The 17,851-nt window shown below is 35.2% G+C and overlaps 1 protein-coding gene across 5 annotated transcripts in view; it reads right to left on the reverse strand.

Annotated features, from left to right (window-relative positions):
- The window catches only part of CDKL2 (cyclin dependent kinase like 2), a 111,792-nt gene extending 94,776 nt beyond the window's left edge, over positions 1 to 17,016 (reverse strand). For all 5 annotated transcript variants that reach the window (XM_037829985.1, XM_037829984.1, XM_037829987.1 and 2 more), the window contains exons 1-3: positions 16,530 to 17,016; positions 14,102 to 14,301; positions 1,441 to 1,635 (exon numbers count right to left, since the gene is read on the reverse strand). In XM_037829985.1, coding sequence (XP_037685913.1) covers positions 1,441 to 1,635; positions 14,102 to 14,269 — 363 coding nt within the window. In that variant the 5' untranslated portion in view covers positions 14,270 to 14,301; positions 16,530 to 17,016. The remainder of the gene's footprint in view (positions 1 to 1,440; positions 1,636 to 14,101; positions 14,302 to 16,529) is intronic.
- Positions 17,017 to 17,851: the final 835 nt, after the last annotated feature.

Genomic DNA, 17,851 nt, shown 5'->3' on the forward strand with positions numbered 1-17,851 from the left:
GGATCATTCCACCTTGGAAGCCTTCTATGAGAGGCCAGACAGTGTTTCCCCAGATAGAAACTACAGATCTGCTTCTATTGAGCAATTCTTCTATTATATATTTCAACTGCACAATATAACTCAACTACATTACAATCTCAACTCAAATAATAAAAGATAGTGAAAAAAATGAAAGACAGTAAATAGTAAAAAAAAAAACAAAACTGAAAAGAAATACATCAAATGTTTAGGTGGTAGGCATGTGGATGATTTTCTTCTTTATGATTATCTTCAGTTTTCAAATTTTCTACTATTAGCATACATTAATTTTATGATTACATAAAAGAAGCCATTTAAAATATTTTGTTACAATAGCATTATTCACAATAACCAAAAGGTGGAAACAACCCAAGTGTCCATCAACAAATGAATGAATAAACAAAATGTGATACTTGCACACAATGGAATATTATTTGGCCATAAAAAGGAATGCAATTCCGAAACATGCTTCAGCATAGGTGTACCTTGAAAACATTATGCTGAATGAAATAAGCAAGGCACATAAGGATAGGATTTCACTTATATGAAATATCTAGAAATAGCAAATTTGTAGACAGAAAGTAGATTAGAGGTTACCAGGGGATGCAGAAAGTGAGTGTGCTTGGTGGGTATAGAGTGTTTGGAAATACTGGAAATTTTTAAATTAAAAAAAAATTGGAATTCAGAGTTAAGTCGGTAGTTTAGTTTAAAAAAAGAAGAAGAAAATTGTATAACTGGCAGAATTGATGTACTGAATCATTTGTTTTACATTTTATATGTATACTTTTTCCCTGAAGGTGCTTTTATATGAAATCAAAGGATATAAAATTATTGTGATAGACTATGGGATAAGGACAAAGATTTTCATACTTTTGTACTAGGCAACAGTATCTGAACTGACAAAAATACATGGATCCTTGGGTGTATCCATTTGTCAAAACTTATCACTTAATATTTGTGTCACCTCAAAAAAAAAAAGATAGTGAACAAATATTATACCTGTTAATGATATGCATAGCTGAAGTTTTTAGAGTTGAAGTATCTCAATGTCTGCAACTTTCAAATGCATAAATAAATAAGACATTAATAGGCAGGTTAATGAATGAATAGATGAATAAGTATGGGATAAAGCAAATATAGTGAAATCTTAAGTACAGAATCTAGGTGGTGGGTTTGTTGGTATATGGCTGTTCACTGTATATTCTTCCAATTTTTTAGTATGCTTTAAAATTTTCATAAGAAAATTTGGTGGTAGGGGGGAGAATACATCTATTATGACACACAAAGACCGACAACCAACATAGTTCATTTCAATTACTTTACTGGTTGGAACTCCAGTTTAAACAAGTGTCTCACTGAATTAAGTGACTGGTATCTAGAGACCCAATGATTACAAAATAATCATTTAAACCAAATACTTACATTGTGACTGTGACAAAATCCAATTCCATTAATAATCTGAAACAAATACTTTTGAACTGTTCGGTAGTCTAGTCCATTTGGAAAGAGTTCCAAGTCATCAAGAATTGTGTGGTCCACAAATTCAAAGACTAGGTACCATCGTTTTTTTTTCTTACATACTTCCAACAGATTCACCAGATTTTCATGCCTCAGTTGCTATCATTAAATAAATGAAAAACAGTTTTTACAAGATCAAATTATTAGCAATTAGTTACAATCTAAAATACCTCAAATAGATCTTAGCCTAAGAAAAAATATCAAAATAAAATGCATAAACAGTATAGGTTTTAAAAATATATTCTACTACTTGACCAAAAGGGGGAAGTGAAAGGAAATGAAATAATCTTCAATGGCAGAGAGATTCCAAAAGGAGCCGAGAGGTCACTCTGGTGGGCACTCTTACACACAATATAGACAACCCTTTTTAGGTTCTAATGAATTGAGGTAGCTGGCGGTAGATACCTGAAACTATCAAACTACAACCCAGAACTCTTGAATCTTGAAGACAATTGTATAAAAATGTAGCTTATGAGGGGTGACAATGTGATTGGGAAAGCCATATGGACCACACTCCCCTTTGTCTAGTTCATGGATGGATGGGTAGAAAAATGGGGGAAGGAAAACAAACAAACAAACAAACAAACAAAAGCACCTAGTGTTCTTTTTTACTTGAATTGCCCTTTTTCACTTTAATTATTACTCTTGTTATTTTTGTGTGTGTGGTAATGAAAGTGTCAGGGATTGATTTTGGGGACAAATGCACAACTATGTAATGGTGCTGTGAACAATCGAATGTATGATTTGTTTTGTATGACTGCATGGTATGTGAATATATCTCAATAAAATGATTTTTTTTAAAAAAAGTATATTCTAGTTTTTAAAATACAGTCAAAAGACTTTACTGCTCTTTTCTCCTCTCAGAAAACACAAGAAAACTAAAAGAATGAGGAAAAAAAAAATGTAACTCCATCATTGATGAAACTAAGAAGGATGCATCATCACCCCTATCCACAATATTCAGTGAGGCTGCCAAATACAGTCAAGGTAAAACAGGAGTGTAGGAGAAGTTCTCCAAAGTTAGTGACATATCCTGAAAAAGAAAAGAAGAAAACCCAAAAACACCTTTCTTGATATAATGGGAATAGAGAACATAGGCTGTCAAGCAAAAGCATCCCAAGAACTCAATGGCATCAAGGAAAATTAGGGGAAGGAGGGCTGAATAAGTAATCACACAGAAACACACTTGCTGGAAGCAATCTGCCAGTGAGGCACACTGGAAGGCAAAACAATTCATTATGAACAAACCTGTAGCTACAAATTTTAGGGAAATTAAGGCTAACAGAACTCAATCCCACACTCAGGCCCATATCACAAGGAACATTATTTTGAACCATGGTGGATTCCTGCTAGCCTGGAGCAAAAATCCTGGCGTCTTCCCCAAATGAACCTTCTAAAATAGCCAGTCCAAGAAGTATGCACTTTGTTACAAAATAAGAAACAATCAAAAAGTAACCAATCCAGGATCTATGTAAAGATACTATGAGAAAACAGGATAAAAATGTCAGATGAACACTCAGGAGAAACAAATGTTGCCACCTTTAAAGGGAATGAAACCACTAGAATACAGCACTCAAAATTCTCAAGGGAAGGAAGCATAATCTAGGGAATTATACCCAGCAAAACTGTCAGTTAAGTAAAAGACAGAAGAAAAATTTTTAATGTGAACAGTGAATCCATTTAGCGCAGGATTAAGTCTTACACAAATGTGGGCCTTCTGGCAACAAAATGGTAAGTGACTATTTTAAACCCAACAATACAAATATTACTAACAAATGTAGGAAAATGAACAGAAGATGCCAAGAAGAAAAGTATGCGTATATGCTGATTTCTCTGTCAACGGATCAAAATGGTATCTTTTGACCTGAAAACCCAAATTATCAAGGTCTAATTATATTTACATATTTAATGGTAAATACTAAGATAAATATCTTCTAAAATCAGTTGGTAGACAGTTGGAGAGAAGAGAAATAGACATATAATAATTACTTTACAAATGATAACGTATATTACATTATGCTATAGTGATAAAGGTAACCAACAGCACAAAAATAAAACCTCTCCAAATTACCAAAGGAAATACACCCAATATAAAATAAGGAATGCAGAGACCACAGAGAAAAATATTTTTGAAGAGTAATTTAAAAAACAGTATAATAAGTATAATAGCTAATACTTAAATACATTCTACATTCTAGGCACCATTTTAAGAATAAAAACCCTATAAAGTAGCTATTATTATTATCCTGTTTTACAGATGAGGAAACTAAAGCAAACAGCAATTAAGTAACTTGTCCAATGTCACAAAGAAATAACTGGTAGAAGCAGGATTAGAACACAAGAAATATGGGCTTTCTCTTTTTCTGAAATATTTTAATTTTCATTCAGCTCCTCTTTTGTGTCCAGGACATCTACCCTCTTTAGATTTCTTATTCTGTATCTATTAGGCTATACTGACTCTAGAGGAGAAAAAAAATCAGTGAAAACTAAGAACAAACTTATCTGTTACATTTAATTGTAAATGGATAAAACTCACTTATTAAAAGAAAAGGTCTCAGATTGGGCCACAAAGCACATTCCAAATATATTACTAGTTAAATGAATTGAGGTATATTTATACAATGAAATAAAATGCAGCAATTAAAAAGAATGAGGGAGTTCTATACTTACTGATATGCAATAATTGCTAAGATACATTAAGTGGGAAAAAAAAAAGAAAGATGCAGGTAAGTGAGTACAGTATGCTAGCACTCTATATATGTACATACTCACTCTCTACACACCCATATGTCTGCATATGAATAGACTCTCTAATGAATGTATAATAAAGCAGTAAAGTAGCAGTTTATGGGAAGTAGAACAGCTGGTATACAAAGGTGGCAGGGAAACCCATTAAAATTTATAACAGCTGCGTTATCTATACAAAAATTAAAGCAGATAAATGAAATGTTGATCATGAGGGTTTTTTATTGTAACCAAAACCAAAACAAAAACAAAAAAACCCCACACCACTGACAACCAAATTATTTTTTAAAATATTTTAGAAAAATTGACTGGGAGACTGGAGAAACAGGTTTGGAACCTGGAAAGCTAGGCTTCAGGAACAAGAGTCAAGGTCCCACCCTGGAAATAACTAGTTAGGAAGTTTCCACTACCACCTCCACCACTGCCACCACAGAGCACAATTGTCTGTGCACACTCAACACCACAGACATACTGAATAATCTCTAAGCTCTGTTTCTAAACACTGTTTCTGTGTGTTCTGCCCTTGGGATTCAACAACCCAGGTAGAACATTCCACTGGCTTAGCCTACATCACAGAGGGTAGCTACAAGAGGATGGGAAGAGGGAGGATCTCCCTATTCAGATTATATAGCGGGAGGCAGGGCATTGAATCTCAACACTACCAGATACAAAGAGAAATTCACGTATGTACAGTATGAAAGGGCTCCATTTTTTTCTATGCAGACAAAAAATAGCAAATGTCCATTTCACATTACAAATGGACATGCACTATTTGTTTAGTTCATTTATTCACTCATTAGACTTTTGCACTAGCTATCTGTTGTGGCTGCAAGACTCTTCTCCCAGATCTTTACATGGCTGGCTTATTACTGTCATTCAGGTCTCAGCTTCATGTCACCTCCTCAGCCACTCTCTAGCATATTGTCCTCTTGTATTATCATTTTAGTACTATATATTATAGTACAATCCCTACCTGATGTTTAACTGTTTATTTTTTTAATGGATGATTTCTTCCACTAGAATATAAGTTCTATGACAGCAGGGACATTATCTCTTGTTCTCTACTATAATCCCAACAATTAGAACAATCTCTGGCACATAATCAGTGCTCAGTAAATATACATATTAAATTCCATCATTATTCATTCAGCAAATATTTCTTGAACACCAACTATAAGCCAGATATTGATCTAGACACTGGAGACGGAGATGCAAAGGCACAGTCCATCTCTCAAGAAGCTATCAATCTGAGTAGAAAAAAGCATGTAAATAGTGATACTTAGAGGAAAGAGATTTCATAGAAGAACAGATATATCTTGGAAACAACCTTTAAGTTATTTATCTGAGATAAACATTCATAACCAAAGGGGGGGGGCAATAATTAACATAAACAGTTTTAAAAGAGTCAAAGAAGGCGGACTATTTCCACATTGTGCTCTGAACTGGCCGCCATTCAGAGCAGCTCCTGAATCCATCCAGAGAAGCTCCTAAGTTCTGGGCAATGTGACCAACTTCCATTTTTTCCCTTGGGAAAACCTGATTAGGGTGGCCAAGGAGGCCAGATGCCTAAACAACAGAAAACTACAACCTACACTGAGAAAAATGAAGTTATGGCCCAGTCAAAGGAACAAACTTACACTTTAACTGAGATACAGGAATTTAAACAACTAATGTTAAATCAATTCAAAAAGTTTAGAGAAGATATGGCAAAAGAGATATAGGCTATAAAGAAAACACTGGGTGTACATAAGGTAGAAATCAAAAGTTCAAAAAAACAACTGGCAGAATCTATGGAAATGAAAGGCACAACATAAGAAATGAAAGACACAATGGAAACATACAACAGTAGATCTCAATAGGCAGAAGAAAACACTCAGGAACTGGAGAACAAGGCACCTGAAAGCCTACACATAAAAGAACAGATAGAGAAAAGAATGGAAAATATGAGCAACGTCTCCGGGAACTTAAGGACAAAAACGAAATACAAGAATGTATATATCATTGGTGTCCCAGAAGGAGAAGAGAAGGGAAAAGGCACAGAAGTAGTAATAGTAGAAATAGTCAATGAAAATTTCCCATCTCTTAGGAAAGACATGAAAGTACAGATCCAGGAAGCGCAGCATACTCCAAACAGAATAGATCTGAATAGGCCTAAGCCAAGACACTTAATAATCAGATTATCAAATGTCAAAGACAAAGAGAATTCTGAAAACAGCAAGAGAAAAGCAATCCATCACATACAAAGGAAGCTCAATAAGACTATGTGCGGATTTCTCAGCAGAAACCATGGAGGCAAGAAGGAAGTGGTGTGATATATTTAAGATACTGAAAGAGAAAAACTGCCAATCAAGAATCCTATATCCAGCAAAGCTGTCCTTCAAATATGAGGGAGAGCTCAAAATATTCTCTGACAAACAGACAATGAGAGAATTTGTGAACAAGATACCTGCCCTACAAGAAATACTAAAGGGAGCATTACAGATTGATAGAAAAAGACAGGAGTGAGAGGTTTGGAACACAATTTTGGGTGATGGTAGCATAGCAATGTAAGTACACTGAACAAAGATAACTACAAATATGGTTGAAAGAGGAAGGTGAGGAGTATATGGGACACCAGAAGAAAAGAGGAAAGATAAAGACTGGGTCTGTATAACTCAGTGAAACCTAGAGTGTTCAACAATTGTGATAAAATGTACAAATATGTTTTTTCACGAGGGAGAACAAACAAATGTCATTCTTGCAAGGTGCTAAAAATAGGGAGGTATTGGGGGAAAATACAATCAACATAAACTAGAGACTATAATTAACAGAATCATGGTATTATGCTTCCTTTAATGTAACAAAGGCAATATACCAAGGTAAATGCAGATGAGAGGGGAGCATAGTGGAGAGATGTGAAACTCCTGGCATTGGTGGTGTTGTCTGACTCTTTATTCTACTTTGATCTAAGGTTATCTTTCCTTTTGCTGCTTCCTAGCTGTCATGTTTTTGTCTGTTTGTTTTTATTCTTTCTTTTTGCTTTTTCTTTTGCCTCTCTTCCTTCTCTGACTCTTCCTCCTGCTTTGTGGAAGAAATGTAGATGCCCTTATACACATAGTGGTGAGGGTGGTGAACATATAAATATGTGACTATACAGGGAACCATTGATTGTTTCTTAGGATGGAATGTATGGTGTGTGAACAAAACCATGTTAAAAAAAATGGGTTGACGATGAAATCTTGAGGGCAATATACTGAGTGAAATAAGCCAACCACATAAGGACAAATATTGCAGGGTCTCACTGACAGGAACTAATTATAATATGCACACTCATAGACATGAAATATAAGTTACCAAGATACAGAATGAGGCTAAAGAATGGGAAGCGGATGCTTAGTATGAGCAGAACATTCAAATAGGATGAACTTAAATATTTGGAAATGAACAGAGGTGACGGTAGCACGTTGTGGGAATAACTAATAGTGCTGAATGGTGTGTGAATGTGGTGGAAAGGGGAAGCTCAGAGTTATTTTTGTCACCAGAAAGAAAGTTGGAGGTTGAAAGATGGGAATGTATAAACCAGTAAACCTTGTAGTGGGCAATGTCCGAGATTAACTGTACAAATATTAGAAATCTTTTTCATGAACAAGAACAAATGTATGACAGAACAACTAGAAGTTATTAATAGAGGAGTATATAGGAAAAAAATATATACCTATTGCAAACTACATACTACAGTTAGTAGTATTTCAACGTTCTTTCATAAACAGTAACAAATGTACTACACCAATACTACGAGTCAACAATGGAGGGGGGTTGGTTAGGGATATGGGAGGATGTGAGTTTCCTTTTCTTTTTTTTTTCTTTTCCTTCTTTGTCTTTATTTCTTTTCTGGAGTAATGAAAATGTTCTAAAAATTGAACAAAAATTAATTGTGGTGATGGATGCACAGCTGTATGATGGTACTGGGGGCAGGGATCTTTGGATAATTGTATGGTATGTGAACAATCACAATAAAAAAAAAAAAAGTCAAAGAAGCATCCTTTAGCCTGAATAGATGGTCAGAAGTTTCAATTTGATTTATCATTATCACAAGCTCATTTTCTATCATCTGACTATAGAAATACATTTCCCCTTGAATTCATGAAGGGAGGCAGTTTACAAACAAAAACACCTAATTATAATTAAGAGACAACTATGGCATTTTGTTTGCCATACTTTTTTTGTCATAAACAGAAAGTGTACTGAGATGGACCTAAAAAGGAGATAATAAGACAAATCATATATAAAACTCTGAGTAGATTAAAGGGTTTAGTAAGGTTTTTGAAATTGGCTTATTTTAGAGAAATACATTTTGTACTTTTTAAAAAAGATATAAAAGTATAGAGTTTTCCATTCAAAGCTAAATGTGAAGAAGCTAAATTAAAATGTGAATCTTTCAGTTCCTCATAAGCTACACAAAGCAGATCATACAACTTTTTAACAAAACAAACAAAACACCTTTGTTTTACAAATTTCATTATCTTATTAGATTTAACTTTTCTGACAAATTCAATTTTAGAAAATTAAGAAAATTAAATGATAGGAGAATATCAACAGTCCAATGAAGACTGTTTTATAACATTTCTAATAGGATAAAACATTAATTTTTTTTACTCTTTATCAAAGCTTTAGACTATAACATCAGATAATTTCTCTTTCCTTGTTATATTTAAAGTTCTTATTGCCATGATACCCACAGCAGTCCTAATCCTGCCAACACTATTTTAATATGTGTGGTTCCACACATTCTCTCTCTCTTTGTGTATATATTTTTTAAAAGCAAGTGATTACCACATTTGGTAGTGGCAGACTAGCTAACTAAGATGAAATCTCTGTCTTAGGTTCCTAGCAGCTAAAACAATTACCAAACAATGATGTGCTGGTTTGAATCTGTTATGAACCCCATAAAAGACTATGTTCTTTTAATCCAATCTCATGGGGGTAGACCTACTGTGGGTGGGACTTTTGATTACATTGTTTCCATGGAGATGTGACCCCACCCATACAAGGTGGGTCTTCATCATCTTTACTGATGTCTTCTATGGGAGGATAAAAGGCAGAGACATTTGGAAGAGAGCTCTGAGACGTTGGACAGAAATGCCCTGGGAAAAACAAGCAGAGAAGCTAAAAGAGAAGCTGAGAGAGACATTTTGCAGAGAAACTAAGACAATATAATCCTGAGTTTGCCCCAAGAAGCAAGCAAGGACCCACAGTAGCTGACGGAAGCCCAGAGACATTTTGGAGAAAGCCACTGAAACCAGAAACTAAACCCAGGAAAGAAGGTTCAGCAGAGCCAGCTATGTGCCTTCAACCAGAACACCATGTGACAGAGGAACCCTGGACGCCATCAGCCTTTCCTCAGAGAAGGTATCTACCTCATGATGCCTTAATTTGGACATTTTCATGGCCTTAAAACTAAATTTGTGAACTAATAAACTCCCATTGTAAAAGCCAATCCATTTCTGGTATATTGCATTTTGGCAACTTCAGCAAACTGGAACAAATGGGTTGGCTTAAGCAATTGGAATTTATTGGCTCACAGTTTTGAGGCTAGGAGGCGTCCAAAACTGAGTCATCAGCAAGGCGATGCTTTCTCCCTGAAGACTGGCATTCTGGGCTGGCTGCTGGGGATCCTTGGTCCTTGGCTTTTCTCTCACATGGCAATGCACATGGCAGTATCTTTTCCTTTCTCTTCCAGGTTCCATTGACTTCCAGTTTCTGGCTGCTACCATGGCTTCTCTACTGTGTCCAATTTCCATTGTTTATAAGGACTTCAGCCATAATCAATTAAGGCCCACCCTCATTCAGTTTGGGCACACCTTAACTAATAACATCTTCAAAGGTCCTATTTACGAACAGATTCACACCCACAGGGCCAAGGTTTGGGACTTGCACATGCCTTTTGTGGGGCTATGATTCAATCCCCAATAGTCCTTGATATTGAGAAGTCTTAAAAGCTTGGACAAAATATTTTAAAATCTTACTAAACACATCAAAGAGCTAAGAAGAAAGTGAGGAATTACTGGGCCAAAATCAAGAACAGGAGAACCCAAAGAAGTAAACTCAGGACTCAAAGATGCTTTTGCTCTGATTTTTGTGGCCTCATGAAACTAAGGGGGAAATGTCAAAGTCCCAAAATCTGCCAAAGGTGAGGTCTCTTGACAAACCACCTCCAATTTAAGCTGGGACCCTAAAAACTACACCCTTAATGGAAAAATAATAGAAATAAGACATTTCTGACTAGACTTCACTTCATCTATATATTTCAGTGAGCTTATAGGAAATTTAGATATCAGAATTATCAGATATGGGCTTTAGAAAAGGCTATAATTTAAACAGTCAAGACAGTGAAATACAGAGTTTTGGCAGCAAATTGGAATCTATAAAAAAAAGAATCAAATGCAAATTCTACAACTGAAAAATATAATATCTTAATTAAGAAAGCAATTGCTGAGTTTAACAGCATATTAGGTATATCCTAAGAAATACTGACTGAATAATTGGGGAGATTTGACAGAGGTGAAGGAAGAAAAGATAGTCTACATTAATAGTAGGAGACTTTAATATATCTCTTTCAATAATGGATAGAACATCCAGACAGAAGATCAGTAAAGAAATAGGACACTTGGATGATACAATAAACCAACTAGACCTAACAGACATATCTAGAATACCTCACCCAACAACAGCAGAATACATATTCTTCTCTAGTGCACATGGGTCATTCCCTAGTACAGATCATATGTTAGGTCACAAAACAAGTCTCAATTAATTAAAAAAATATTGAAATAATACAATGTATCTTCTCCAACCACAATGGAATGAAGCTGGAAAACAGAGGTGGAAGTCGTTAAGTCACAAATATATGGAAACAAAACAATATACTTCTCAATGTGAGGACAGCATCACCTTAATACCAAACACAGATAAAGATTTCACAAGAAAAGAAAAGAAAATTACAGACCAATATCCTTCGTGAATATAGATGCACAATTCCTCAACTAAATACTAGCAAACCAAATCCAATAGCACATTAAAAGAATTATAAACATAGAGGAGGTCTACATCACATGCTATTCTTTCTAGAAACATAATGTTCCTCTCTAACTCATTTATGGTTGCTTAACTGTTCAGGGTTTATCTGGCAAGAGAAACATTCCCATTTCCCTTAGGAGACATTTCTGAAAACTTATGAGTTTCTTAAGCAACATTGTCAGTTTTACTGCAAAGATGTTTTATATTTTAGCCAAATATTTTTCTATAAGAATTTAGAATTATTTTACATATTAAAACTGTTGCTGTACTATGGCATGTGTCTCCTACTGAGAAATAGATGCTTATTGTATAGCAAATAGATGTTATAACCTCTTATGAAGCTTTCGTTGTCAAAACCTTTAAAAAAAGTGTAAATGCTTCAAGATGCTCTTTTCCTTGATACTACTGCATCCACCTATTCCTGATTACCTAAATTTCATGACAAAATGAGAACTTTGCAAAGAATTTTAGCTTTTTTGTTGTAACTGTGAACTGGGGGAAGCTGCTTCTTAATCACTGGATGTTAAGTGAATGCTTTAGAGAGTGGCCATCAGGTGCTTAGTCATCTCAATTATAATATTAGGTAATAGAGCTTTCCAGATAGCTGAGATGTGAATTCATGGTGAATAAAAATAGTAATGTGTATTTTATGTTCATGGTGAGAATTTCAATCAGCTCCTGGGCACTTTTTAATAAATTTCTTTCAAATCATGTTAACCATTAAAAAACGTATAATACATAGCTCACTTCTTCCTAGTGTATGGAAACATCTATGTTAATGTGAAAATAAGTAATTTATAACTATGATTAAAGTGAGTATTTGCTTTAAAAAACAAACAAACAAAAAATTCCTATGGAAGAGTAAGGGGCCCCAAATAGCCAAATCTATCTTGAAAAAGAAGAACAAAGTTGGAGGAGTCACACTTCCCAATTTAAAAACTTATTAGAAAGCTATAGTAATCAAAACAGCATGGTAGTGGCACAAGAACAGATGTTTGGATCAATGGAATTGAATTGAGAGTTCAGAAATAAACCATCACTTCTATGGCCAAATGATTTTTCTGTGAACCTGTAACTGTTTCAATAAAAAATAGAGAGTTAATACACAACAACATTAGCATAATATAGAAGGGGATAACTGGAATTAAAGTATTGGAAGGGTTTTGTATTGTCTGGGAGAAGAATAAAGGTATTGAATAATGTTAGACTTTAACAAATTTCTAGGATAACCATTAAAAATATAGAAAATAAAGAAGCACAATGTATAATTTCAAAATTATTAGAAGGAAATAAAGGAATGATGCATAATAGATTCAAAGTAAGAAAAACAAAAGAAATACAGAACTGCTAAGACAAATAGTACATAGTAAGATGGTAGATTTAAACCCAAATACATCAGAAATTACAATACATGTAAAAGGACTAAATGTGCCAATTAAAAGGCAAAGACTGTTAAATAGGATTAAAAGCAAAATGTAATTATATAATGTTTACAATCATCTAAACAATGATTCAGAAAAATTGAAAATAAAAAGATATACTATGCAACCACTAATCAGAATTAAACTCATAAAGCCATATTAATTTCAGTCAAAATAGACTTTAAGAGAAAATATTACTATGATAAAAAGGGTTGTTTCATAATGATAAAAGGAAGATATGGTAACTCAATTTGATGCACAAGTAATATGGCCTTTCTGTACAAAGTTAAAAAGTAACTGAAATAGAAAGAAAGGTAGACAAATCCATAATCACATTGGAAGATTTTTATACCCCTCTTCTCAGTATTGGGTAGAACAAGCGTAAAAAATAATCAGTAAGAATTTAGATTTGAACACCACCATTAATAAGGCTGACTTCATGAACATAAATGGAATATTTTTTGAGTACAATAAAGCTGATAACTTCTGGTGAGAATGGTTAAAGCAAGAGAAAGAGAGAGAAGAAACAAGTTAACATAGTAGCCTTCAGATTGCTATGCTTAGAAAGTCCTGTTTGCAAAGTTGGTCCTTGGTTGGCATATGGGAACTTGGATTTCATGCCAGTTTCCTTCACTTCCATAACTGATGGGTGGCTTATTGTGCAAACAATACAGTTTAAGTTGAACACCCATTATCCTTCTGGGAGCAAACAATTTTGGTATATGCTAAAATGGATGTGTCAATAAAATCCTGGGCACTGAGTTGCTAATCAGTTTCCTTGGTAAACATTTCACATGTGTTGTCACAACTCATTGCTGGAGGAATTAAGTGCAGATATCCTGTGTGACTCTACTAGAAGAGGACTCTTAAAAGTTTGTACCATGTTTCTTCTTGACTCTGCCCAATGCACCCTTTCCCTTTGCTGTTTTTGCTTTATGTCCTTTCATTGTAATAAATCATAGCCAGGAGTTCAGCTATGTGCTGGGTACTTTGAGTCCTCCTTGTGAATCATCGAACCTCGAAGTCGTCTTTGGGACCCCCAATACAGATGGGTAGATAAATGATGATGGAAAGATAGATAAAGAGAGAAAGATGATAGATAGAGATAGGTAGATAAAGAACAAACACTTTTAAAAGCAGGTAAAGAGTCAAGAGACAAATAAATACATGTAGGTAATCATTTTATTTCTCCTTATCGACGAAAAAAGAAATTCATATTCTAAACCTTGCTAGAAAAAAATATATAAAAAAACAGTAAATTTTTTACCTAAAAAGGCAGTTCAATCTTGATCAAGAAACAATTCATATTTATTTCAGCTCTCTCTATATATATATTTACTTACCTTTAGTAACTTGATTTCTCTCATGGCAATTTTTTTAACCATTTTGTCATCATCACTTTCTAAGAACTTCTTGATTGCCACAATTCTTCCATTATCTTTATTCCTACACTTCATCACCATGCCATAGCTCCCTTCTCCAACCAATCCTAAGTTCTCATATTTTTCCATTTTAATTTAAAACCAGTAGGAATTTTTTCTTGCTGTGGAAAGCAAAACATAGAGTTAATAATACTTAGTATATTCATTTCCTACACTCTCCCAGAAAATTAATTCTTCTCCACTTGTTTTCAGTATTAAAGCAGTCACTATGTTGATGGCTTGTGGTGACTCACAATTTCTTTCTCTGTTTTCACACCTAAGCTATGTTTTCAAAATATTCAGACACATTTCATAATAGAAAAGGAAAATAGAATTGAAGCCATTAACTTTAAATTTAAATTTTATTTCATGTTAGTGAAATGCAATATATTTTTAATTAAGATAAAGCCATACTTGAACTATCATAAAGAAAAATCACAGCTCACTTTAGAAAAACATACTCCCTTTTCACTCAAAGTCAAAAAAGTGCATTTAAATTTGGCTTTAATGAAGATCAAATTTGTTTTTTTATACTAGGTTTAAAAGATCAAAGTAAAATCTTTATGCACTTTTCACTCAATTGGGAAAAAGTGTGCACAAATGATTGCTTACCCAATTAACACAAAGATCTTGGATAAAAGATTTGTCTTTACTTTTTTCACAATGAATTAATTAAATTCACAGTATGCAAGCTTTTTCAAAAAAAAAAAAAAAAAAAAAAACAGCTGAATACAGTCTTTCAAAAATCCTGTTAGTAATTATTCCCTATAACTTATGATCATTTGAATTTTGGGTTTAGAATTCTTTCACATCCCACTAGGTGGCACTTTCTGGATAAAGGCAATCCTAACAAATTTTTTTCTGCTTTACTAATGATTGATTAAAGTCAAGAAATCATTCCACAACATGCTATGGATCATAAAAAAATTTTTCGGTCCAAATACAGATTTTAATTCATAAGGTTTGATTGCCACACTATATACATGCTGTTAAACTACAACTTCGAATTTAAATTTATTTCTTAAATCTGAGTTTGAAATTAAATACCAGAAGCAAAGAATAAAAAATACTGTTTTAAATCCCATTATGGTTCAAAGGTTTGGGGGGCAAAAATTAAAGTTTTTGTAACTATATATTCAAATGATGATTCATAGTTGATTTTTTTAATTGGACAATATAAAAACATTCACAAAATTGGGAAAGGAAAATATTCTCACCTATTATATTAATAGCACTATTACACAATAAATATAAATACTACATTAATAACACTATTAATACTTATGGCAATCTAAAAATAGTTAACCCAGATTGTGAACTGTGGTGATTTGCTTGGTAACTGATGGCAAAGACAAAACAAATATTCTCGTTGTTCTAGCAAACTGTAATAATTCAATGTATGTGATATATTTATAGTACTTTTTGTTTAATATTTGGGGGGTTATTATATATATATTTAATGCAAATACCTGGAGAATCAGAAGATTGATCTTCAGGGGGAAAAAATGAGAACAAATCCAATCAACACCACCTCAAGTTATGTCATATTTTACTACCAGTTTTGATAGTAGGTTCTAACCTGGCTTGTTTACAGAGCAGGGTCCCCAAACACTAATTTACCACACATGTGACATTTTAACCTCTGGCACAATATTTTTTAATAAAATGTTTTTTATTTGAAAAAATTCTCAATGTAATTCTATCCTCCCTTCCATTTTTTTTTCTTCCATTAGTAGGGGAAGTTTTATAAAGGATTAAGTTCTAAGTTTATCATACAGCAGACAAAAATAGAGAATCTATAACCTGGATAAGCTTAAAACATTTTGCAATCCGTGTTTTCAATATTTGAAAATGTAAAGTGAACAGAAACAAAAATTATCTTAAGCTTATCTAAGATGTTCTGAAGCAGAGCACAAGCTTACATTATGCAAGTTGACTACTCCAATTTCATTCACCCAACCTATTGCACCTTTGGACACACCACACGAACGGACCTTCTTTGAGTGACATTGTCTACAAACACCTTAAAAGCATTAGGGCACAGAGAGTCCCTTGTTTCGTGAAACAGTTACTCAAAAACTATAACTTTTTGTGTCTTCTACTCCCGCATCTAAGGGCAACATAAACTAAAAAGCAGCCAAGCCAACTGGAAATCTGGTATTCTGGACATGTGCCATATAAACAAATGATTCCAACACCCAAAATTTACATGATATACTTGGATAATGCTAATTTTTTTATTTTGTTAAGACAGATCAAATCTAAACTGATTTAGATTGATTTAAAAAAACGAGATGATACGCTGCTTTTTGTTTGTTTGTTTTGTTTTGTTTTGAAGTATTTTACTTACTGTTTCTTTAAAATCCTTTCACATGGAAAGATCCAAAGGTTTTCAACTTGGAAACAAATTCAAGGTGAAATGCATCTCGGCCACAGGCCTAAAAGATACTGGCTAGCAAACTAGCAATTCCAGCGCTGTTGTGATTTCTTCTGCGGACACAGTCACGGGTCCCAAGTAAAGCTAGCAGGGAAGCAGATGGGCCTCGGCCCGCCGCAGGCTCACACTCCGGAGGACCGCAGGCCGCATGCTGTCGTCGTCAAGGCAACGACCTCACTCTATCCCCAACCATAGGCACAAAGTCTCCAGAGACACATACGGCCTAGGTCAGACTGCCTCCACGGCAGGCACGAACACCTGTTAAGGCCAAGGCCTGTAGAGAAATTAGCTGAGGGTGAGAGGCACCGTAGCCCTCGTTCAGAAGGTGCACAGTCCTTGGAGTCTGAAACCCAGCACAGCTCCAAGCAGCGCCGGGGAAAGGCGTCGGCCACCAAGCTGCAAAGGGATGGGCCCTTTCACTTCCGGGCCGCCCCGAGGGAGCCAGGCCTCTCTTGTTCTGATTGGCCGATCCCTGTCGTCGAGAGCTATGATTGGCTTAGCCCCAACCATCCCGCTCCCTGAACCTGGTTTGGCTCAGGTACTGATTCTTGACGCGTAGACTGCCGCATCCTCACACACCTACATTCGAAAGTAAGGGGGCGACTTTTCCGCATTTGCGGGGAGATCTCTTTTCCCAACTGATGACATGATGGGATTCTTGGGGCTCGCAGTAAGGGTCCAAGAGGTGGTGGTTATGTAGGATCCAGAAAAAACGGGAAGGGAAGACTCTGCAAAGAGCGGGATGGAGCATTCGTCCCAGCCTCCCAGCTGGGGCGGCAGGCGGACCCCGGGCGCCCTCACCCGGGAATTTGAGGCCTTACCGCCTTTCGACACTTCTTTTCACACCTCAGCGGTAGGGCCAAGTCTGGGCCACGTAGGAGACGAACAATCTAGGAGATGATAATAGAGGAGGGGAGACGAAAGAAGGTATGTAACCACAGACATTAGGAGGGACTTGGGGAGGGCAGCCTGGACATTGAAAGTGAGGGAAACATTCTGAGTAGAGATGAGAGTGGGGGGAAAGGCGGCATGAATGAAGTAAGAGGAAAAGTGCTGGGATGGTTGGGAAACTAGAATTGATGCACAATACTGGAGTATGGCAACCAAATAGAGTTTGAAGGTGCGATGTTTAAATCTTGCCTTTAGGTATAAAAATGTTTAAGATACAGACCAACTCTATTCATGACCAGGCAAGACTGGTAGGTCAGAATGAATCACGCACCTTTTGAACTGAT

The sequence above is a fragment of the Choloepus didactylus genome, chromosome 3 (genome assembly GCF_015220235.1).
Source record: "Choloepus didactylus isolate mChoDid1 chromosome 3, mChoDid1.pri, whole genome shotgun sequence".
NCBI lineage: Eukaryota > Metazoa > Chordata > Mammalia > Pilosa > Megalonychidae > Choloepus > Choloepus didactylus.